Source organism: Podarcis cretensis (genome assembly GCF_951804945.1).
Source record: "Podarcis cretensis genome assembly, chromosome: 17".
In the NCBI taxonomy this organism is placed as follows: Eukaryota; Metazoa; Chordata; class Lepidosauria; order Squamata; family Lacertidae; genus Podarcis; species Podarcis cretensis.
The window spans coordinates 481,334-504,012 of NC_137187.1; the positions used below are offsets into that span (position 1 = coordinate 481,334).

Sequence of the window (22,679 nt, forward strand, 5' to 3'; positions counted from 1 at the left end):
CACACGCCTGCAAAGAAACGGAAGCACAATGGGTGGGCCTCTGTCAAGGTGGGATTTTAGATTGGATTTACAGTACTTCCCTTAGCGGATGCTCCCCATACTGGGAAACCCCCTCATTTAATGGCGGTGATGGGAGTGCTGGCAAACTAAGGGAGGAGAAAGATTTCATGGGTATCTGTCAAGGCCAGGACTCGACAGGATGAGGCAAAGAAAACTGAAGCACAGGAAGCATTGCCATGCTCTAATCCACCCCAGGGAAATCTGGCGGGTCCAGGATTCCTCTTTGCAGGGATGAGCCCTAGGCCCATGCGCCAGCATGCTCATGGCGTCCCTCCAAACAGCCACCAGACATGCTGTCGGCAGGGGGCGGTTGTTAAGCATGTGCATGCTGGGCCTAGACTCATAGAAGAGTGGAGCTGGAAGGACCGGTGTCCCCTGGCAGCATGGGGGCTTCACTCTTTCTCCAGTTATCAATGCTTCTTGCAACTCCCTCCCCCTGCTGGGTTTTCCCACCTCCCCTGCCAGCCTGCTCTGAGACCAGCGCACCCGAAGACTGGCATGGAGAGAATGAGAGAGAGCAGAGCAGTACAGGGAGTCAGCAGCTAGCCAAGTTGATTTGTTAGAAACCTTTGGTCATCACAAAAACACTAAAAATGCATCTTGACATAAGGCGGTCCCCGATCCACAGAACCCCTTGTTGTGCAATGAAATTTTGAGCTGCTAAGGCAAACAAAAACTCCTTATACCTAGCAGGGGTGCCAACTGGAATAAATTATTGTGGGGGTCCCCACATAACTGATCACATGGCGCAGTACACACACACACACCATTTGAATGGGAATGCACATCATCTTTGTGGGGGCCCAGCCCCCTCAAATATTTCATTTCAGGGGCCAAAGCCCCCATGGCCCCTCGGAGTTGGCTCCTATGATACCTAGTTTTATTTATCCCCACCCACCAATAAATAACACAGGCAGACACGAGGGGACAGACAAGATAGCTATCAAAGGTTCAAAAAATTAATATTTCCTCAGGTGCAGTCCTTCACACATTCCAGGCAATCCTAACTGCCTGACACAATCCTAGCAGGGCAAATTCTGGTGGTGTACCTTCAGGGCAATCAATCCTTTGCCTAAATTGGGCATTTGTTACATTCACATGTAAGACAGAGCAGCAGCTTGAGAAATTCATTCATTGGGTACAAAGTGCCCTTGGAGATAGACTTTCTCCAGTCTTTGCAGCGTCGTCTTCTGCGCAGCCTCTTGCCATTGATCTGAGGCCGCCAATCAACAGCTTCATTCCATCCCTATCTTTTGAAACAGAGTTAGTAAACAGTGCTTTGACTATTTGCCAGATGGTTGTGTGGCTTTGATTCACCAGTGTTTGTCCAGCGGTCTGAACAGAGGGGTCATTGAAATGCATAGAAAACAGCACTTGGAACTCCTCCTACTGAGCTGACGCCTGGATTCAACTGATTGTTGCAAAGGGGAAAGGAGCGGCTCATGTCCCAAGCCTCAGTGCTTGTTGACCATTGACCAAGACCCCAGACTGATCCACCGGGCTTTAGTTCACACACCCGTTCATCTACTACAACCAGGAAGGACCCAACAGGGAAGATGGTTACTGACCTAAGGAGATGTCCTCTCTTAACGATCATGGTACGACTGCTTTTCATCTTTCTTGGTGCAGGTAAGGAAGATACTGGCAGGAGTTTGAATGGCAGAAGTGGAGAGAGCCAGGGTGCCTCTCACCATGGTGCATTTTGACAGTGAGCTCAACAAACAGTAATGCAAACGAAGGCAGCATGCAGAACCTGCAGGTGGGTTGAGATAAAGGTGCACAGCTGATCATCTCTCAAGCTGAGCTCTCAACCATATGCTCAGTGCACCTCTTTTTTTGCGGGCCCAAGTAGTGCAGCTTAAAGGAGACGGGCTGCAGGAAAGCAAAGGGAGGCAACCTGCCCCCCTCAGGATTTGTTCTGCTGCCTGGCCAGAAACATTTTGTGCAGTGGGGAAATACGTGCACTGGGAACTAAGCTTTGTACAGTTGGGCAAACAGAGTTTGAAAAGGAGATGGATTATTTACTTGAGAAGAAATGGGTGGGGGAAAGGTAAAAATACAGAGAAAATGAAGATTAATATTATTTCTTTTGTCAGATTCTGTTACCTTATACTAACAGTAGATCATCATCATCATCTAAAACCAAACCTGGGTGGCCCTTGCACCTCTCAGTTTGAAAGCAAAAAAATAAGATTGATTAAAAATAAGATTTATTCAAAACACCCCACCAGGGTCTTGCATGCAGTAGCTTTTCGTACCTGTGCGGAGGGAAGCTGAGCCATGGAATGTTGAGGTTGTGATTTTGGGGTGGGGTGGCCTGTTTGATCCCCTGACATATTATTGTATCCTTGAGGAGAGAGTTGCATTGGAGGGGCATAAGTCTGAAGGTTTCACAGCATAAATTTTCTATAGGAGTCCTCCCGCCACCCCAGTGTTGGCCAAATAAGATCAGAATCTAGGCTGAAAGCTTCACTTTCCCAGAAGAGTCCAGACAAAAACGATTTCTCCAAAGTTGTCTCTAAGACTTTCAACAACTTTTCTTGTGCATAGTTAAAGAGATGGGATGTGGGAAGCTTCAGAGAAGCTATGCAAACTGTGGAAACGGATCCTTGGTGTTTGAAGCACCATTTAATAATCCCAAACAAGTTTTATTTAGTGCTTTTGTTACATAACAGCTGGCTGTGCGTACTTTGCTTAAATCTCATTTCAGGGTCTGAAAATATTACAAGAAGCCAAGCATGCACCGATTTCCAGTCCGCAAGCTTATTGCACGGCAGCAGTCTCAAAGTTCAGTTTCTCCTGTTCTCCTCTTCCAACCCCAGCTGTGGACAGCTGCTCTCCACACGTGAGGACTTGCAGAACTCCCGTTTCAATGCCACCTTGGGAACCAAAGTAATAATCCATGGTTTCAGGTACAAACATAAAAAAAAAAAAATGGATGGTCAAGCTAAAATTAGATTAAGTGGCAGCCATTTTCCTTGTTTACAGCTTTTCCATTTGTGTGGGGACTTTCGATGGCCCAAGGTGAAGCACAAGACCAGCCGTCGAAAACCTAGCAGTCGGGGTTTTCAGATGAACCCCCTTGCGTGTCACAAGCATGGGGCTGCCTTCTGGCCAATGTGCTCACTCATTGTATTCTGCTGGCTGCATGTTCAAGAAGCATGTGCAGCAACTAGGGATGCCGGAAGAGTTTGGTTCGGTTCACATTTTAATAGCATGCGAAACTCCCTAATTTGTACTTCCTCAAACAACATGCAAAACGAAACCCAGTTATCTGCTGGAATTCACGCTTCTCCAAATTTAGGGGGTGCAGTGCTCTAGCCCGCCCCCCCCCCCAGTGCAAAAGTCAGCATTGCATGAGCTCCTGCCTTCTTCCCTTGCTTCTGTCTTCTCAGGGTCTTGGGTACGAAGCCCTCCTGGATAGATGGGCTGATCAAGGCCTTGCTGCAGGCAGCCCAAGCCAACGTGATTGCTGTCGACTGGGTCCATGGCAGCACAGCAGCCTATTATGCCGCAGTGGAAAATGTGATGAAGTTGGCACTAGAAATAGCCAGTTTTATTCGCAAGTTGCTGGTAGGTGGAAATGGATTTTTGAGTTTGGGTGTTTCACGGAAATGGGCCAACCAGCTACAAAATGGGGGTGGAGAGGAGCATAATCAACTGGCAATTACGGACATAATTTTGTCTATATATCTAATCCCTCCCTGGAAGTTGCTAAACTCTTTGCCACCTCAGGTTGTTCCACACTTCAGTATTCCCCAAGCTAGGTAAAGACATTGTCTCAGACTCCCTTTATAGAAAGTATCTGCAGGTCCAGAGGCATTAAGTTGTGAAAAGATTTTATTTTATATTTTCCCTCCCCCTCCATGCTTCTCAAAAAACCCCACAAACTTTTTACTCATCTCCTGTCATTTCTTCTCCTCTAATACTAAATTTGTGTCCTATTCCCACCTGCAAACTGCCAGTTTCCATCTCTGCTCCATACTCCTTTCATATTCATTTCTTCCTCCTGTAACAGCTTCCCCACTTAGAATCCTAGAGTTGGAAGAGACCACAAGGGCCATTGAGTCCAACCCCCTGCCAAGCAGGAAACACCATCAGAGCACTCCTGACATATGGTTGTCAAGCCTCTGCTTAAAGACCTCCAAAGAAGGAGACTCCACCACACTCCTTGGCAGCAAATTCCACTGTCAAACAGCTCTTACTGTCAGGAAGTTCTTCCTAATGTTTAGGTGGAATCTTCTTTCTTGTAGTTTGGAGCCATTGCTCCGTGTCCGCTTCTCTGGAGCAGCAGAAAACAACCTTTCTCCCTCCTCTATGTGACATCCTTTTATATATTGGAACATGGCTATCATATCACCCCTTAACCTCCTCTTATCCCCGTCCTATCTGTCACTAGTTAATTGCTATGACTTTTAAAAATATTGGCCCTTTTATTCTCTCTTTCTAACTTTCTTTAAAGCCCAAAACTGATCCTTTTCCCACAGAGGAGGGAGGAGAGACTTCTGGGTTCAGCTGGAGACTTGATAGGAAGGAAAGGGGAGGAGTGTGGTGTGTGTGTGTGTGTGTGTGTGTGTGTGTGTGTGTGTCTGTCTGTCTGTCTGTGTGTGTGTGTGTGTGTGTGCATGAGTGTGAAGCAGAGGGGCTAGAAAGCTCAACAGAAGCCCTAGGGGACTTCTCTTTTTCCTCTCTCTCAGTGTGTCCATTTCTTCTCTTCCTTCCTCTTCCTTTCTTCCTCTTCAGCTTTTCATTCTATAGCCTCCAGTGGCATAGCATGGTGGGGCAAGGGCGGCCGTGGCCCCGGGGACAGAATTCTGACAGGGCACAACCCAGCTCCCCCACGACAGGCTCCCTCGTGTGGTTGCTGCCTTCCAGAGCTGCGGGGAGGCAAGTCACACGCGGGCTGGATCTTTAGGGCTGCAACGGTGCCTCCTTCTCCTCATGGCCAGTGAAGGAACGCCTGCCCCGGGCAGAACTGTTGCTGGCCAGAAAAGCATGTACCCCATGGTGGGAGCATGGAAAGGAGAGCTGCCCACTCAGCTGGGATCGGCTGGCACCTGTCCTTGTGCTGTGCGGTCAAGGAGAGATGGCCAGGGAAGGCTGTGCTTGGTGCCTTGGCCAGCTCTCCACCACCACCCTCCTCTTAGGCCTGCTGCAGCTGCGGCTCTGGTGCAGCTGGGACGCCACCACGCCTGCCCAAGAACACCAGCTGATGCTCCCAGCAGGAGCTCGCTGAGTGGGTAAACGCAGCAACTGGCAAGCGGCCTCCATGAGGAGCGGCCACCGCAGGGCCACAGCGAAGTTCCCTTATTGCCTCCTGCACAACGCCTGCCAGGAGGTTAGGGGGAGCAATCCTTGCCTTGCCCGGGGTGCTAGCAACGCATGCTATGGCACTGATAGATTTGCTTTCTAACCAGCCCATGTTCTGATGCTTTCCTATGTGCTGTACATGTGGGGAGCTGTTGCGAGTGACCATCCAACCAAAAGACTTGCAAGACAAAGGGAAAGGCAGCAGTGATGAGATCTACCAGAACCTCTGGAGGGCTTTACGGAAGAAAAATGATGAAATTGCGTCAATTAATCCTGTTCACCCTAACTTTTCAGGACTTGGGAGTGCCTGAGAAATCCATCCACCTTATTGGGGTGAGCCTTGGAGCCCATGCCGGGGGTTTGGTAGGCCATTTCTTTGAAGGCAGACTGGGGAGGATTACTGGTAAGGAGAATAAAAAGGAAAAACATCTATATTAGCCCATGGGGAAAAAAATCTGAAATGATGGATTCTTGGCCACTTTGCCAGGCCATTACACCTGTCAAGGTGATTTCTAGCAATGCTACTGGTTTGACTAGTCTGACATATCCACAATCAAAAATCAAGGGCTGGATAACCTCTTAAACCTTTTTTGAGATTATTTATGTATGTTCCCACTGTAGCCCATGTTTGGTTAGCCCAAAAACAGAAATGAGTGAGGTCCCAACTAAGGAAGAATGACAATTTAAGTTGACAGATTATGCACAACTCACAGACTTAACATATAGAATAAGAAAAGAAGAAGAGCGTGTTGAAAGAAGATTGGAAAACGTTTATTGAATATATGGGAAATATATTGAATATATGGGAAATAATTGTATACAGCTGAAAACGCTGGCAGAATTAAGATAAATTCAACAGTTTTGATGGATGTAATAATGGAATACTGAATGGTATAGTTTTTGTAAAATATGCAAAGACTTATGATCTGTAAAATGAACCATGGAAAGAGAAGAAGGGAAGTCATTGATATCTTAAGGATGTAAATCAAGTATTTTAAATTGTAAAACAGAAAAATTAATAAAAATTACACACACACACACACACACACACACACACTAAATCAAGGGCTGGAAGGGATATCGATGCCTCTTTAGTTCAGTATTTAGAGAATTAATTGGAATAGCTAAAACTATTTGGCACAATGTATTAAGAAAAAAAGTTGATGGTGAGAAAAATGTAGGATGCCCACAGATGTTTAATAGCCACTACAAAATGTTGAGGATTATAGCACAAGCCAAAAAATCCAAGATCCATAAGAGAGTCTGGATCTTGGGCTAAACTGCTGCAAGGGCCCTTTGGCTGAGCTAGAGACCTGCTGAGCTGGGGCTCAGTCCATAGAACTTAAAGCCGCAATATGCATGCCCATTTAAGTCCCCCCAAAGGGGTGAGATGAGGCAAAGAGAGGTTTACACCCACCCCAAACCTTTACATATTTGGAAGGAGCGTCAGTGTTCCTCTCCTGAGACCTTTTCTCGTCTGCTTTTGTCTTTCTTGCAGTAGATCTTCCTGCAGAGGAAGGAACTGCAATTACACACTTTGCACAACATCAGCACCTTTTCCTCCTTTGAACGCCAAAGTTGCTGAACCCAGAGTGCTAGCGGAAATCTGACTCTGGGCATATTTCACCCAGGGCTCTCTAGTCACTATATTTATAATTTCTCTCACCAGTGCCACGTCTGGAGGGGGACGTAAAAGGGGCACACTCCTCAGGGGGCATTTTAGGAGGGCAGAAGGTGGCCCAGCAGGAGGCAAGCAAAATGGGGGTTGGGCTGAGGGGGCGCCATTGCTCCTGTTCCTCTCGCAGCCTATTATTCAGGTTTGGCCAACATGGGGGCATCTTTTGGCTCTTCTGACCCAACCACTGAAACCTCAGAGCTCCAGGGTTGCTCTCTGCTCTCATCTAGTGATCACCCCTGAGCCTAGAGAGAGGCCTCTTACATGGGGTGGGAAACTACTGAGGGCGTCCAGGCTACTCCAGCAACGAGGGGTGGTAGCAGACAGGGCCAGTGTTGTGTACTGAGTTGAATAGGATCCAAAATGCAGCAGTCTGATTGGTCCTAGAACAATAGGATTCAGAATGCAGCAGTCTGATTGGTCCTAGAACAATAGGATCCCGAATGCAGCAGTCTGATTGGTCCTAGAACAATAGGATCCCGAATGCAGCAGTCTGATTGGTCCTAGAACAATAGGACCCAGAATGCAGCAGTCTGATTGGTCCTAGAACAATAGGATCCAGAATGCAGCAGTCTGATTGGTCCTAGAAGAATAGGATCCAGAATGCAGCAGTCTGATTGGTCCTAGAAGAATAGGATCCAGAATGCAGCAGTCTGATTGGTCCTAGAACAATAGGATCCAAAATGCAACAGTCTGATTGGTCCTAGAACAATGCAGCAGTATGATTGGTCTGCAGGAGCCACCCAATCCAGCTCCAGCTGGAAGTGAATCCACAACCTGATTGGCCTACAGGAGAATTCCAGAATTAGCCAATCACGTGCAGCCCATTGTGTAAATGATGTATATAAAGCAGATACTTTGGGGAAACTTTCATTCCTCCTCAACACTATCAGCTGAATAAAGAGCATGAAATCCACTCTTGACTCTGAGTATATTTCAGCCAGAAAGTTTCCAAAGGTGGGGGACTTTGTAGCAAAGACCTCTGAGAGCTTGCAGAATCTCTCCCCCCGCCCACCCCTGCATCACGGAGTCATCACAATCTGTACCCCCACCCCCATAAGGTGGAGCTAGACTGGCGGAAAGCAGGGTAGAGAGTGGGCAGGCAGATCTGGAAGGGGGGGTCAGGAGGAAGTGCAGAGATCGTGGCTGGGAGAGCGGGCGGTTGGGGAGATGATTGCCAACTTCAGCAAAATTTTGCCAATCCAGCAGTGGCTATCACAGTCTTCTTTGCCTTCAGTGGTGCTATGAATACAATTTTTTATTTAAAAAAATAGTCCCTTGATATTCCTGAACATTTTGGTGTCAGAAATGCTGTTGCTGCAATTTGGTTTGAGGCTAAGCTGTTCCCGGAGCCAGATTGTCTCATCTACCAGGGCTGCAGCCCAAGCAAAAGAACAATACAGTGGTACCTCGGGTTACATACGCTTCAGGTTACAGACGCTTCAGGTTACAGACTCCACTAACCCAGAAATAGTACCTCGGGTAAAGAACTTTGCTTCAGGATGGGAACAGAAATCATGCTCCGGCGGCATGGCAGCAGTGGGAGGCCCCATTAGCTAAAGTGGTGCTTCAGTTAAGAACAGCTTCAGGTTAAGAACGGACCTCCAGAACGAATTAAGTTCTTAACCCGAGGTGCCACTGTAGTTGAGAGATCAAGGACTAGATTGGTTGAGAGATCAAGGACTAGATTGGTAAAGAAAAAGTGTTTTATATGCGTTGTATGTGCAATATAGGACACGGGTGGAGCTGTGGGTTAAACCACAGAGCCTAGGACTTGCTGATCAGAAGGTTGGCAGTTCGAATCCCCGCAACCTAGCAGTTCAAAAGCACATCAAAGTGCAAGTAGATAAATAGGTACTGCTCCAGCGGGAAGGTAAACGGCGTTTCCGTGCGCAGCTCTGGTTCGCCAGAAGCGGCTTAGTCATGCTGGCCACATGATCCGGAAGCTGTATGCCAGCTCCCTCGGCCAGTAAAGCAAGATGAGCGCCGCAACCCCAGAGTCAGCCACGACTGGACCTAATGGTCAGGGGCCCCTTTACCTTTACCTTTATGTGCAATATAACACTGCGACACTAGTTGGTGCTGTGGAGTCCCATCTTTCCCTACCGGATTTCCCTGTATGAGTTTACCACACGTTGAACTGAATCGCCTCTTTGATGCGTCTTGAATCCAGCCCTAGCCACAGACTTCCCAGACCATAGTAGTACTCTGTTTTTCATCCATATTCCAGGTCTGGATCCTGCAGGGCCCAAGTATACCAAGGCCAGCCGCGAAGAGCGCCTAGATCCTGGAGATGCTGTCTTTGTGGAAGCCATTCACACGGATGCAGACAGTACGTTGGTTGCACTGGCCAGTCCCATGATGCTTCCCAACCCTTTCTTTGCCCCTCCTTCTGCATTGTGGAGAGCTGGAGCCGAGTTCTATGACGATACCAACCAAAACACCCTGCTTCTTGCGGTGGTGAATGTGCAGGAGGTCCAAGCTCTCTAATCAAGGTGGCCACTTTGTGAATGTTGTCCCTACCACTCTCTATTCCTGGCCAGGAGAAGATAGAAGATAATTTGTCTGCTCACGTTTTTTGACTGCCATCAGTACAGTCGTACCTTGGCTCCCAAATGCACTGCAAGTTTAACGTTTTGACTCCCGAACACCGCAAACCTGGAAGTGAGTGTTTCGGTTTGCAAATGTTCTTTGGAACTTGAGCGTCTGATGCAGCTTCTGATTGGCTGCAGGAAGCTCCAATCAGAAGCTGCACCTTGGTTTCCGAACATTTGGGAAGTCGAACGGACTTCCAGAACAGATTCCGTTCGACTTCCAAGGTACGACTGTATATGTTGTGCCTTACAGAGTTCCACAGGCAAAATGTAGGCAAACCCCTGTTCTTAAGGAGCTTATAATATAAAATAAGCAAAGGGGAGAGATGGAGATCTCTCTAGGTCCCTCCAAAGCCTATGATTTTATATCTGTAAGATGGTAGTCTGTAGTAGAAGGAACTGCTGAAGTGGTCGAAGCAGTTAATGTCCCCAGCTGAGTCCTTTTTACATGTCTAAAATGTTGGTCAAGTACAAGGGTCTTGCCGTAGAAGCTAGTGATGCTTTGAGAAGGAGAGGGGAGGTCTCTCCTCCACCTGCTTGCCTGTCTGGAGAACATGTCCTCTTATAGGTAGGAGACCAAGGCTGGCCTTTATCTAGTCTCAACTGGAGCTGGGGAGCCACAGAGACTAGATTTTGTTCTCTGTGCTGAGTACAAAGAAAGCTAACTGGGAAATCAGATTGGCTGGAGTGTTAATGCTGTGAAACCCTCCAGCTTATATGTGTGTGCAAGTGAAGCCATATATCATAAAGAAACCAGTGACCTGCATCCCAGAGAAATCAAACCCACGATATGCTCTCACACCCCTGAAGTCTCTCACCACTCAGAGATTGCGGTACATATAACAGTGCCTTTTTCCCTATACGAGTAGTCTTTCGCCCATTCTGGCTGGCACACAACAGTGAATTGCACTACTGTATTTAAGCTTTATTATTATTATTATTATTATTTCACAAGATAAACATACAATGTGGGTGCAATAAAACCTCAGAGCACTTTGCAAAATGGTTAAAACAATAAAATGATCAGTTAAGAATATTTATAAACAATTGCTGGTTCACTGTTAGTGTGTGCTTTGTTAGTGTATGTTATTAATTTCTGAGTGCTAATACTTCCCCTTTGTTATATTTAGCATTTATATTAACATTACTAAAGTCTACAAATTGTAATAAAAAAGTCTATTTTATAGATCCACACCACATTGTTTTGTTGTTGTTTAATCGTTTAGTCGTGTCCGACTCTTCGTGACCCCCTGGACCAGAGCACGCCAGGTTTTCTTATAATAAGATCTCTCCCTCTCCCATATGTGTGTGCGTGTGTGTGTGCGTGTGTGTGTGTGTGTGCGCGCACACACACACACACACACACACACAAAGGTTTTGAGAATTAGGTTAATGGATTTTCCATTTGTGGTCAACCCTTCTACCTGGGACTTTGTCCTGAATATCCAGATGGAATATTTTGAATGCAAGATAGAAGTGCAATCCTAACTCAGGTCTTCTTTCAGATTTTGGCATCCGCATACCTGTTGGCCACATTGATTACTATGTCAACGGCGGCAGAGATCAGCCTGGATGTCCCCGTTTTATATCATCTGGTAAGCTTACTAATAGAAGCTGCTTTTCATTGCCATTCATCACTCCTAACCACTTATCATTGCAAGTTTTCAATGAAACGGAGGTAGGCTGTGTCAGGAGGTCCCTCTATTCAAGCCCTGCTTTTGCCCCTCTCTCTCATTCCAGTGAGTGCTGTCAAAGTAGTAGCAGGTTTGCCAGCTGGGCCGGCCAACCCACAAGGCAAGGTGAGGTGGCTGCCTCAGGCAGCAGGATCCACAAGGGCAGAAATCTTTGCACTGATGTCCATATTCACTTAGCCATGAATACAACCCATGGCAGCAAGTTCCTCAATTTATTATTTCGTTTTTATTAAATTTGTCGGTCACTTTATCTTGTTGCCCAGGGCAAACAAATAGATAATAAACCACACATTGAAACAGTGAAACTAAGCAAAAAGAGAAATACCCATACATCTTAAATCTCTAAAAAGCCAAAGGTAGTTAAAGTTAATTGTTGTAGAGACTTTCCACGACACGCGGGGTTGAGTTTCATAGCTTAACTGGTGTGTTATATGTGCACTAGTTTTATTGAATTTTCTCTGATACTTATTTAGAGAAACATAACTAAGTGGTACTGCAGGGACGCAGCTGGCACTGTGGGTAAAACCTCAGTGCCTAGGACTTGCTGATCGTAAGGTCGGCGGTTCGAATCCCCACGGCGGGGTGAGCTCCCGTCGTTCGGTCCCAGCTCCTGCCAACCTAGCAGTTTGAAAGCACCCTTAAGTGCAAGTAGATAAATAGGGACCGCTTTATAGCGGGAAGGTAAACGGCGTTACCGTGTGCTGCGCTGGTGCTGGCTCGCCAGTTGCAGCTTCATCACGCTGGCCACGTGACCCGGAAGTGTCTTCGGACGGCGCCGGCTCCCGGCCTCTTGAGCAAGATGAGTGTGCAACCCTAGAGTCGGTCACGACTGGCCCGTACGGGCAGGGGTACCTTTACCGTTACCTTTTAACTAAGTGGTAAAATAATATGGGCTGATATAGCCTTAAAATATCTTTTACCCCATCTGGTGCTCCATGTATTTATGGTGATGTTTACATTGAGATCAGATTCCTATAAATATTTTTGACACTTTCTGTTGTAACAACACCAACAACAACAACAATTCTACTCTGGGTGGATTCCCAGCCCCCCAAAATCTGAAAAAACCCCAGACATTTCTTTTAAAATGTAAAAATCCACCCTGATGGGCGTGTTGGCCCCCGAAAAGAGGACATGTCCGGGTTTTCCCAGACGTATGGCAACCCAGTCCTTCTGGATGCATAATCTTTGCCAAAGGTGAGAAATGCTATTCCACCCGCTGAGTTGATAATCAGGAGTGCTTGCCTCATTTTATGTGCTGTTTTTCTCTTCTTCAGGCTATAACTACCTGATCTGCGACCATATGAGATCGGTGCATTTCTACATCAGCGCCTTGACTGACCCCTGTCCCATGATGGCTTTCCCTTGCACGAGTTACAAGGATTTCTTAACTGGCCACTGCTTGGACTGTTTGAACCCTTTCCCCCTCTCCTGTCCAACAATAGGTATGTTGCTCAGCTTGCCTCTTGGATGAATTAGAAGCAGCCTCAGGCATGCAGAGCGATCCAGAAATCCAGAATTTGGCTGGAAATTTTGAGTGCAGGAGAGGTGTCAGGGATCCAGTCTTGACTGTCAGGAGTGGAGCTGAAGTCTTACTGTCCTTAACAATCATGTTGTAATTTCTACACAGGTAGGAAATAGACGGAATTGCAGACATAAACTCTGAATGGCAGGATGTAAGATTAAATAGCCCGAATCGATGCAAGCACCCCTGCCAATGGTTTCGTGAGTTGCTTTGCCTTCAGACTGTGGCTTGGCACTGTATGAACCAGGCTCACACCCTCCTGCATCCTGTGTGGCCAGGAGAAAAAGGTCTGCTGAGAATCCGTTCAGTGTTAAATATTCTCCCCAATGCGTGCAAATCAGAAATTCTGGTTTAAATGGTTAGTTGCTAAACAAGCCAGTCTCAAAGCATGGGTTATGAAGCGGGCTTATTTGACACCATGCAGAGTGAGAAAAGCCCTTGGCCCCCTTGGTGGCCATCCTCTCAGGCGGCAACATGAGACAGGTAATCCAGTCAGGTGATCTCCCCCGCCTGAGCTGCGACACAGGTGTTTGGTACCCATGAACTGCCTGCCTGTGCACATGGCATAATTTGAGGTGACCGATAATCAGATCTAGAACTGCAGTCCAGTTTGGGATCCACATTTAGTGGTCTGGAGATCCAATTTGTGTGCCTTCATCTGTACCCGTAGGCATTCATGTATAAAAGTTACTGATAATGAAGTACAGTCGTACCTCGGCTCCCAAACACCTTGGGAGTTCCTGCTCCCGAATGATCAGAAACCAGAAGTGAGTGTTCCAGTTTTCAAACGTTCTTTTGGAAGCCAAACGTCTGACGGGACCTTCCTGCAGCCAATCGGAAGCTGCACTTTGGTTTCTGAATGTTTTGGAAGTCGAACGGATTTCTGGAACGGATTCCGTTTGACTTCCGAGCTACAGCTGTCTTTGTCTTCCTGATACACCCTCAAGTAAAAAGCCACTTGTCTTGCATTGTACTGTATACTGAGCTCAAGCCAGAGTTTCTCTGGTTTTTACTACCACTTGGCTTTCCCACACTCTGGTCGCCACAGAGATATCACAGGGATGGGTTATTTCCTACCATTTCCTACTACATCCCTTCTGACTAAGGCTGGGCAGGTGTTGGAATGGAAAATACCTGATCCCTTCTCTGGTTAAAGGCTTGGAGAGAACCAGACTCCCCACCCCAGCTGTTCTTAGGTCTGTAAGGAGAGGGGGAAACGCAGGTACAGGTGCTGTAATAATAATAATAATAATAATAATAATAATAATAATAATAATAATTTATTATTTATACCCCGCCCATCTGGCTGGGCTTCCCCAGCCACTCTGGGCGGCTTCCAAAAAATTTAAAATACTGTAATACATCAAACATTAAAGGCTTCTCTAAACAGGGCTGCCTTCAGATGTCTTCTAAAAGTCTGGTAGTTGTTGTTCTCTTTGACATCTGATGGGAGGGCGTTCCACAGGGCAGGTGCCACTACCGAGAAGGCCCTCTGCCTGGTTCCCTGTAACTTGGCTTCTCGCAGGGAGGTGAACTGCCAGAAGGCCCTCGATGCTAGACCTCAGTGTCTGGGGGTGGAGACGCTCCTTCAGATGTTCTGCTCTTGGGGTGTTTTTGTTTTTCTTCGCAGAGCTACCAGAAGGTCTCTCTGTGTGAGAGAGATTGGTTGCTTCACATTGCGGAAAAGTAGTTCGGAGGAAAGAGTTTACCACTTCCTCATCTTCAAAGAAGCAGCCAGGCCTTAGGCTCTGTGCTGGTTTTTGCTTTACTAATCACAGACCTTTCCTGGTTTAGACCAGGAGGCAACCCTTGGCAAGGGGCCGGGTGTCAATTCAAGCCAACAGTCTCTTACTTGTGGTGACAGCTAACACCAAAGAAGAGGAGTAGCAAAACACCTCCCCTGCTCCCAATTGGTATTTTTACTTTCCAAATTATGAAGCTTTTACATATACTTCCTCCGTGAGCCAGTCTTGTGCTACGCTGAGGAGACCTGGCCACAATTCCCATCGTATCCACGAAGCTCAGTGGTCCCGTTTGGTCCGTCTCCTTACTTCAGAGGGTTGTTGTGAGGATAAAATGAGAGGAAATTCATGTGTGCTGCCCTGAGCTGCAAATGTGACCTTAACACTCCCTTAGTAACAAAACTGCTTTGTTCTCATTCCCTCTCTTTGCTCAGACAGTAGAAAATAAAATCACCAAAGAAGGGATGTATGAGAAACGAGCCTAGAGGTGGTCTTGTTTTGTGATCTAGATTCTGATCTTGCTTATGCTTAACACAGAGTTACCGAAATATCTTCAGTGGTGATGGTGATGATATTTATTTATTTATACGCCACCCATCGTGACGCATACAGAGATAACAGCGTACATGTCTCCAAAGGCTCTTCTTCTTTCCTCATACCAAGTTCTTCTAAGAGATGCGTTTGACAATTTGTATACCCATGCACAATAAGCAAAACAAGAGAGATGTATTTTCTCATTTCACATATATTCTACATCTGCTAGCTATGCTGAGGACTGAAAATCTCCCCCTTGACTGCTGGGTATCTTATTCAGCCTTCCTCTCACATAGTTCACTGACATAAGGACTAGAAACTTCATTTATTCTTGTTTTAGGACTGCTAGACAATGGAGGAGTCCACGTGGGGAAGCTATCGACAGAGGTAAAGGTTTACCTGACCACAGCTGCATCAGCACCATTCTGTGGTGAGTGCATCCAGAGGGCTGAGATTTTCTTGATATTTCACGGCGACAGTAGAGAATATAAAAATCCCACAGAGAGCCCCTTATAGATGTAGGGTAGGGAATGGGCTCTCATGCACTGTTCTCACACATCTGACTTGTGCACGTTTGTTTGAAGGCCTGCATGGAGCCTGCAGATGCGCATCTCTCTCCATATGATTGGGAACTGTGTTTTTCACAGTCACATGGGAGACCTCTAGACACACAGAGCACCTATCTAGGCTTTGTGCAGACTATCAAATAAACTTGTAGGGCATGGGTGGAGCACAGTGCCATGATCTACTACCAATCTTTGGGGGGGCCAGAGCGAGGACCTTTGGAATTTTGAGGAAAGCGCATTGGGTGTTAGTCGGACAAAATGGCTGCCACAGAGCCATGGCCTAACACAAAATGGCAGGAGAGAGGGTATAGCATAAAAGAAAATGGCTTCCACATCTTAAAAGAAAAGAAAAATAGATGGGGCCACAAAACGTGGGGACATCGCCTTCCCATTGGTCCCCAAAGGGAAAAAACCTATGCCAGCCATTGCCATACTTACAGATAGATGCTATTTGCACCTCTTTTCTGTTCAGAATGGAAATTAAAACAGGTGTCCTGTCCTAGAATCCAATGAACTGTGGGTAGGTTTAAGGGGGCATGTTCACTGTAGGAGAGCCTGAGCCAATGCAAACAGGAATTTAGCAGGAGGAGCAAACAGTCTAATGCATTATGGATTTTGAGGGTATTTTTACTGGGACAATTCGCAGGCCCCATAAGAGGTACACTCAGTCATGCTGATTCCATGCTGGCAATCCCTGATCCATGCAGATCTTTAGATAAATGTGTAGGTCAGGAGTGGAACAGCTGCTATGATCCTGCTCCCCCCCTGCACATGTAGCATGTACAATTTAAAGATCTGAAAGGGGCTCGTGGGGGCTACTGCTTCACTAATGCTGGCTGCGTGAATTGATTTCTCTTCACTTGATGGCTGGAATCGAATGTGTGAATTGGCTCCAGTAAAAAGTGTTCATGGTCAGAGATAGAAAAGTTCAGTCTGTAGTGTTAAGGTCTCTGATGCTGAGGAACCAGCTCTGAAAAATCTGTAAAACACATCCAGAGCTGTGGATTATGTCAGTTCCTAACCCTGACTCTAACCTTTAACAAAGGAGCAGTTAAATGGTTTGAAGAGGGGTAAATTATGGATGGCTTTGCAGAAGATATAGCAGCCATCTTCTGTTCAAGCCAGAGTCTAAAGATATTCAGTGCTTTTTGCCCAAAATGTGATCTCTGTTGCCTAGTGTATCATAGCCTGGTAGAATTTCGCCTGCAGACAAGGAGGACTTCGGACACCAACATTGAGATAGCCTTTCTCAGCAGCAACTCCTCATTCAGCACCAGCATCATCATGTAAGTAACAATGGACAATTTTGATGTGCTTCTCACGATTCTCTCTGTCGCCTTTTCCTTTCAAGATTTGCTTAGCTGACCATGCAATCCTATGCATGGTTCTTCAAAAGTAAGGCCCATTAAGTCCAATGTGACTTACTCCAAGGTGAGTGTGTACAGAATTGCAGCCTAAGTATCTTCATGAGACTCTCTGCAACAGGCACATTTGTGGAATATAACAGCAGCACAAGGGACGCGGGTGGCGCTATGGGTAAAACTTCAGCGCCTAGGACTTGCCGATCGCATGGTCGGCAGTTCGAATCCCCGCGGCGGGGTGTGCTCCCGTCGTTCGGTCCCAGCGCCTGCCAACCTAGCAGTTCGAAAGCACCCCCGGGTGCAAGTAGATAAATAGGGACCGCTTACCAGCGGGAAGGTAAACAGCGTTCCGTGTGCTGCGCTGGCTCGCCAGATGCAGCTTGTCACGCTGGCCACGTGACCCGGAAGTGTCTGCGGACAGCGCTGGCTCCCGGCCTATAGAGTGAGATGAGCGCACAACCCTAGAGTCTGGCAAGACTGGCCCGTACGGGCAGGGGTACCTTTACCTTTACCTTTACCTTTAACAGCAGCACAAACTTCCACCCAAGAGTAGACACTTTACCCTTCCCCTTCCCCTAAATAACAGAGGATCATTACTTTGAACCTTCATCAATTTCCTGGGGAAGATCCACCCACTGAGATCATTCACCTAGAAGCACATTATTGTATTATGAACCACTTCCCTTATCAGCCCACTCCTCCCATATTTCCACCAAACTCAGCCAAGGAACACACAGTTGTTGACCAAAGACACGTCCTTATTATTCATTAGTTGGCAGGTGAAAGCAAGCAGCAACTCATGCGATTCCTTCCCAGGGACTGCAACCATCGTACTTGAAAGTGTTCCTTGCAAGCTAGTAGCATCCTCCAGAAGAATGCCTGATTGGCAAGGATAAGGGGCCACATGGGGACACTGAGCACCACAGAGCCAGAGAAGAGGGGGTCAGCCTCCAGCTTTTCAGCAAAAGGGGTGGCCCAGTCTGAAGATGATGGTTCTTTCTCAAAACACTGGCATGCACATCCCTGAAACAGCCCATGGCATCCACATCTGCTTGCAGAACCATGTTGTTGCAGAACTAGGGCCTCCTTCAGAGCCAAAATTTCAACGTGGGATGAATCCAAGGTGACCTAGCTCATGGAAGCCTTTGAAGGCTTCACACAGGTGTAGTCTCCGGCTGTGGGTGTGCAGCTCATCAGGGGACGGTACATAAACTGATAGAGGGGAGTGGTCCCCTGTTGCTGCAACTACTCCAAAGGGTGTGGACCGGGAAACAGCTGCCTAGACACTAGACTGGTGTGTGTGGGTATTCGGAGCTGTAGAAACGACTGTGTCAGCTTTGACAATAAAGCTTTAACTATCCTTTGGATGGAGAGGGCCCTTGACAGTCAGGGCCAAGGCACCTCACTCATAAGTTCTCTGAGATGCATTTTCAATTTATGTTAATAGCAAATGCGTGAGCCAGGAGATTGCATTTTCTTTGAAATAAAGAAAAACCCTCCCATTGGCATGCAGCAGGAGAGAAACCGCCTTGTCCCCAGGACACCTTAGACTATGAGCAGCACTGGGTTAGGGTAGTTGCAATATTGCTTAAGTACAAATTGAACAGTAGGGGGCACCAACAGGTTAAAAAAAAGGTGAAAGTAAAGGAGCCCCTGGACGGTTAAGTCCAGTCAAAGGTGACTCTGGGGTTGTGGCGCTCATCTTGTTTTCAGGCCAAGGGAGCCAGTGTTTGTCCACAGACAGCTTTCCCAGTCATGTGGCCAGCAGGACTAAACCGCTTCTGGCGCAACAGAACACCGTGACAGAAACCAGACTGCATAGAAACGCCATTTACCTTCCTGCCACAGTGGTACCTATTTTTCGAATCGCTAGGTTGGCAGGAGCTGGAACAGAGCAACAGGAGCTCACTCCTTTGCAGGGATTCGAACCGCCAGCCTTCCCGTCGGCAAGCCCAAGAGGCTCAGTGGTTTAGACCACAGCGCCACCCGCGTCCCAACAAACCACCTAGTTGTCCACCCCTAGAGGTGGGCATACTGTCGAATAGTTTTGCAGTGCCCTATCAGAACATTTCACTGTTTGTCATTGCTGAGAATAGGGAGATTAGTTTACATTTTGCTGGGTCAGTCTTTTGTCTTTCTTGATTATTGGGGCCACCATTCTTTCATTCCACCCCTTGGATAATTGGCCTCTCTTGTTTAGAGCTGTAAACATGGGACTGTAAATTGTTGTTGTTGTTAATGTGTGTAATATATATATATATATATAAAATTGTTGAGGGAAGGCAAGCAACATCCCTCGTTCCTGCAGGAGGCTTGTCATCTGACTCCTTTGTTCTTTCTGCCACAAGAGAGAAGAGCTCTTCAGCTGCCAGCCTTGCAGGCTTGTTTACTATGCTAAACCTGACAGAGCAAAAAGATTGTGGAGCAACTTCTCTCATTTTACCGAAAGGGAAGGTGATGGGACTTCCCAAACATAATCTTGGGCAATTTCACCCTCTTTTTGCACTCAGGAGGAAACCTTGCTACTCCCCCACCTCCCTTTTTTTTTACTCTTCCCTTTTGTAAAGCTTAGGAAACTCTAAACAGTCAAAGAAAGAGGAAGGGACACGCAAATACATACAAAGAAATAAACCAACAAATGGGTTCATGGTGAAGGTGCAGCCAGGAAGGACGTGAAGAGGTGCAGGGATTAACCTCCCATAATCTCATTGCAGGTGCAAAAGACGACACACCATCAAAGGACTGGAAAGTAGAAATATAGGGCATACACACTGGTAGAGTTTATGCTACTATTTCCTAGTGGGCTCAGGGTGGAGGTAAATCAGGCATGTCCACAGCCCGTTTTGGGGGCCTAATCCAGCCCACCAGCAGGTTCAATCCGGCCCCTATGGTCGGCCCTCACACATGTTCACTGCATCAGATCTGGCCCTCTTTGTAAAAGGTTTGGGCACCCCTGGGGTAAATGGAATAGGGGGGGAAACAGGGAATAACAGTTGGGGAAACATGAGCTGTTTACAGAAGGCTGGTAATATTGTGTGGACACTGAGGTCCAGCTCCGAGGGCCTTCTGGCGGTTCCCTCAGTCAGTGCAAGAAGTGAAGCTACAGGGAACCAGGCAGAGGGCCTTCTCGGTAGTGGCCCCCGCCCTGTGGAACGCTCTCCCACCAGATGTTAAAGAAATAAACAACCATCTGATGTTTAGAAGACACCTGAAGGCAACCCTGCTTAGGGAAGTTTTTAAAGTTTGATCTTTTGTCGTGTTTTTAATATTCTGTTGGGAGCAGCCCAGAGTGGCTGGGGAAACCCAGCCTGATGGGAGGGTATAAATAATAAATTATTATTATTATTCCCAAAATATGTGAATGGGGCATATAAAGGATTGTCTGTAAACACCTTAAAGTTTGGGTGAGCAAACAAAACTCACACATTTATCCTGCATGCACAAAAAGTCCCTGTTGCTCACTCACACCCCCTTGTTGTGTTTCGCAGACCCAAGCAGCAGACCGTAGGCAAATGCCTCCTGCCCCACTCTGCCCCACTGTGCCAGATGAAAAGCGTCATGCTGCAGTACCGTCACAAGACCTGGAGGAGGAATAAAGAGGAGACTCCTGTTTTGGGCCAGTTCTGTACTGCTCCCCTGCCTGTCGACACCAGGTAACCAAGATGCATGATTGCTAAGGACAACCGGCAAGGGAATTTTACCGAGTGAGGAATGGAAAGCCTCTTTGTCTTTATGTTATGGTGTTTGGGGTCCATGCAGATAATCAAGAGGTTAACATGAGGGATTTCTTCCCTTTTCATCAGGGGTTGCTCTCAAAGCCCAGACAATGCCCACTTGTGTGGGAGAAACTGGTAATATAAAACAAGCCATTGCCTCCCAAAGCGGGACCTGTCGCTACAGCTGCCTTGTATGTCCCACCCTTTTACATGGTTTTGGATGTTTTGTGGTATTTTATGCATTGTGACCTTCCATTATTTTTATTGATTATAGTTTAGTAATTCTTTATTGTAATCGTTAAGTGTAAACAGTTCATTATTGGCTGACATATAATTCTACTGTTTACTATTATATTCCAGTTGAATATTGCTTTATTTGATACAAGTTGTATATTTTAAAGTTATGTTTGTATTATATTATGACTTTTTGGTATTGGATCAGATTATTAGAAGGTGCGTGATCTTTGCTGTCTGTTTTGTTGTTTCTTCAGCTTGCAAATCGCCTTTTCTATAGTAATATAGAAAAGAGGTATACAAATTAAAAGTGAAATGAAATGAAAATGAAGGCTGGCAGGCTGACAAAACAGCCTGAACAATCCTGAGGTGGCCGCTTCCCCTTGCCTCATGGGTGGGCCGGCCCGAGGCCTGAGGCCCTGTGGCTCTGGCCTTGCGCAGGACACATGTGCAGTGGGTAACCAGCTTGATGTGCTGCAGATGTTGGACTCCAATTCTCAAAAGGGCCAATAAAAGTTGTACTATGAGAGCTGTTGTCTAATCTTCTAGTCACCATGTTGGCTGATTTAATATACCTTTACCAAAAAACCTCCCCACCTCCCAACCCTATCACTGGATTTGTTAGCATCCTTTAACTTCAGTCTTTTTCTTTTACAGTAAGGAGATATTCTGTCTCCCTCAGCTGCTGACTCTGACACGAAACAACCCACTTTTACGTGGCCTCACCGTTGCCTGTGATTAGCACAATTGAGCTAAGAGATAGCAAGAAGAGTCCATAAGGGTGGAGGCATATATTCTAAAATAAAAAATGTGATAGAAGCCCGGTTGCCGGGGAACTAAGTGGATGCAGATACAGAAATTCTCTCAGTTCCCGTGTTCTCTGAGTGTTTAGGAATGGGATTCTTTGAAGCAAATGTAAGCTGCATTTGTTCACATAATTAATGTTGTGTTCTTTACATGTCGCTTTGCTTGATGTTTCGTAATGCTGTTATCCTGAAACTCCCTGCGAGAGGAAGATTTTATTATTCCCTCCCTCTTCTACATCACCTCAATATACTAGCTGACATCATGCTGGGAGTCAGCAGACTATGAGAGACTGGGAACACTTCCATTCCCAAGTCAATCCAGGAAGAGTTTGCCCATTTCTAGTGATGAGTGTTACCTGTAGAGGTCGTATTGTTTCCGATAACAGCTGCTAAAACTCAGCCATTTGTAAAACAAGTGCAGTCAACACTGAGGAGTGTCTGATATCATGATTTTGGCTCAGGTATTCACTGATGCTAATAGTCTCCTTTGATATTCTGTTTGTAGGTTCTGCTGCAGCTGTTATGCTTTCCTAACATGTCAAAGCAAGTAGCATGTAAACTATGTATTATGACATCAGATTGTTCAAAGTGGTGAGAAGGAAAAAGGATTGCACGCTTGAGTACCCCCAAGGGGGGGGGGGGAGCACTGGATACAACTATGTGATTTACTGAGTCAATAATAAAACATAACAAGAGGAAGAGGATTATGTGGTTTATATATTATAGGTTCTGTACTGTGGCATACCATCAGGGGGAGAAGCACTGCATTTAGGGTGCCTGAGTTGGCAAGGAAAGAAGTATTGGGTTGTGATAGTCAACAAAAATGTTGTGTCATTGAGTGGTAGCTGTGAAACAAGGTGAA

General features: G+C 46.5%; 1 protein-coding gene across 3 annotated transcripts; it reads left to right on the plus strand.

Moving 5' to 3' along the window:
- Positions 1-26: 26 nt before the first annotated feature.
- On the plus strand, positions 27-22,435 carry PLA1A (phospholipase A1 member A). 3 transcript variants are annotated; one of them, XM_079960301.1, is made up of 11 exons: positions 42-1,658; positions 2,771-2,972; positions 3,456-3,633; positions 5,665-5,773; positions 9,276-9,377; positions 11,145-11,234; positions 12,611-12,778; positions 15,475-15,564; positions 16,878-16,986; positions 20,550-20,714; positions 21,669-22,435. In XM_079960301.1, exons 1-11 carry the CDS (start codon positions 1,637-1,639, stop codon positions 21,751-21,753), a joined length of 1,320 nt encoding a protein of 439 aa, XP_079816427.1. In that variant the 5' UTR covers positions 42-1,636; the 3' UTR covers positions 21,754-22,435. The 3 variants fall into 3 exon arrangements, with proteins under 3 accessions (XP_079816428.1, XP_079816427.1, XP_079816426.1); XM_079960300.1 differs by having other exon boundaries at positions 45-1,689; XM_079960302.1 differs by lacking the exons at positions 20,550-20,714; positions 21,669-22,435 and adding an exon at positions 19,370-20,494 and having other exon boundaries at positions 27-1,689.
- Positions 22,436-22,679: the final 244 nt, after the last annotated feature.

What these genes read in the sequence shown, in the direction of transcription:
- PLA1A (XM_079960300.1), top strand. Translation starts at nt 1,617, where the DNA reads ATGGTTACTGACCTAAGGAGATGTCCTCTCTTAACGATCATGGTACGA. An exon ending in CAGACTGGGGAGGATTACTG is followed by an intron (nt 5,774 to 9,275) that starts GTAAGGAGAATA and finishes TCCATATTCCAG; the next exon opens with GTCTGGATCCTGCAGGGCCC. An exon ending in TGCATCAGCACCATTCTGTG is followed by an intron (nt 15,565 to 16,877) that starts GTGAGTGCATCC and finishes TCTGTTGCCTAG; the next exon opens with TGTATCATAGCCTGGTAGAA.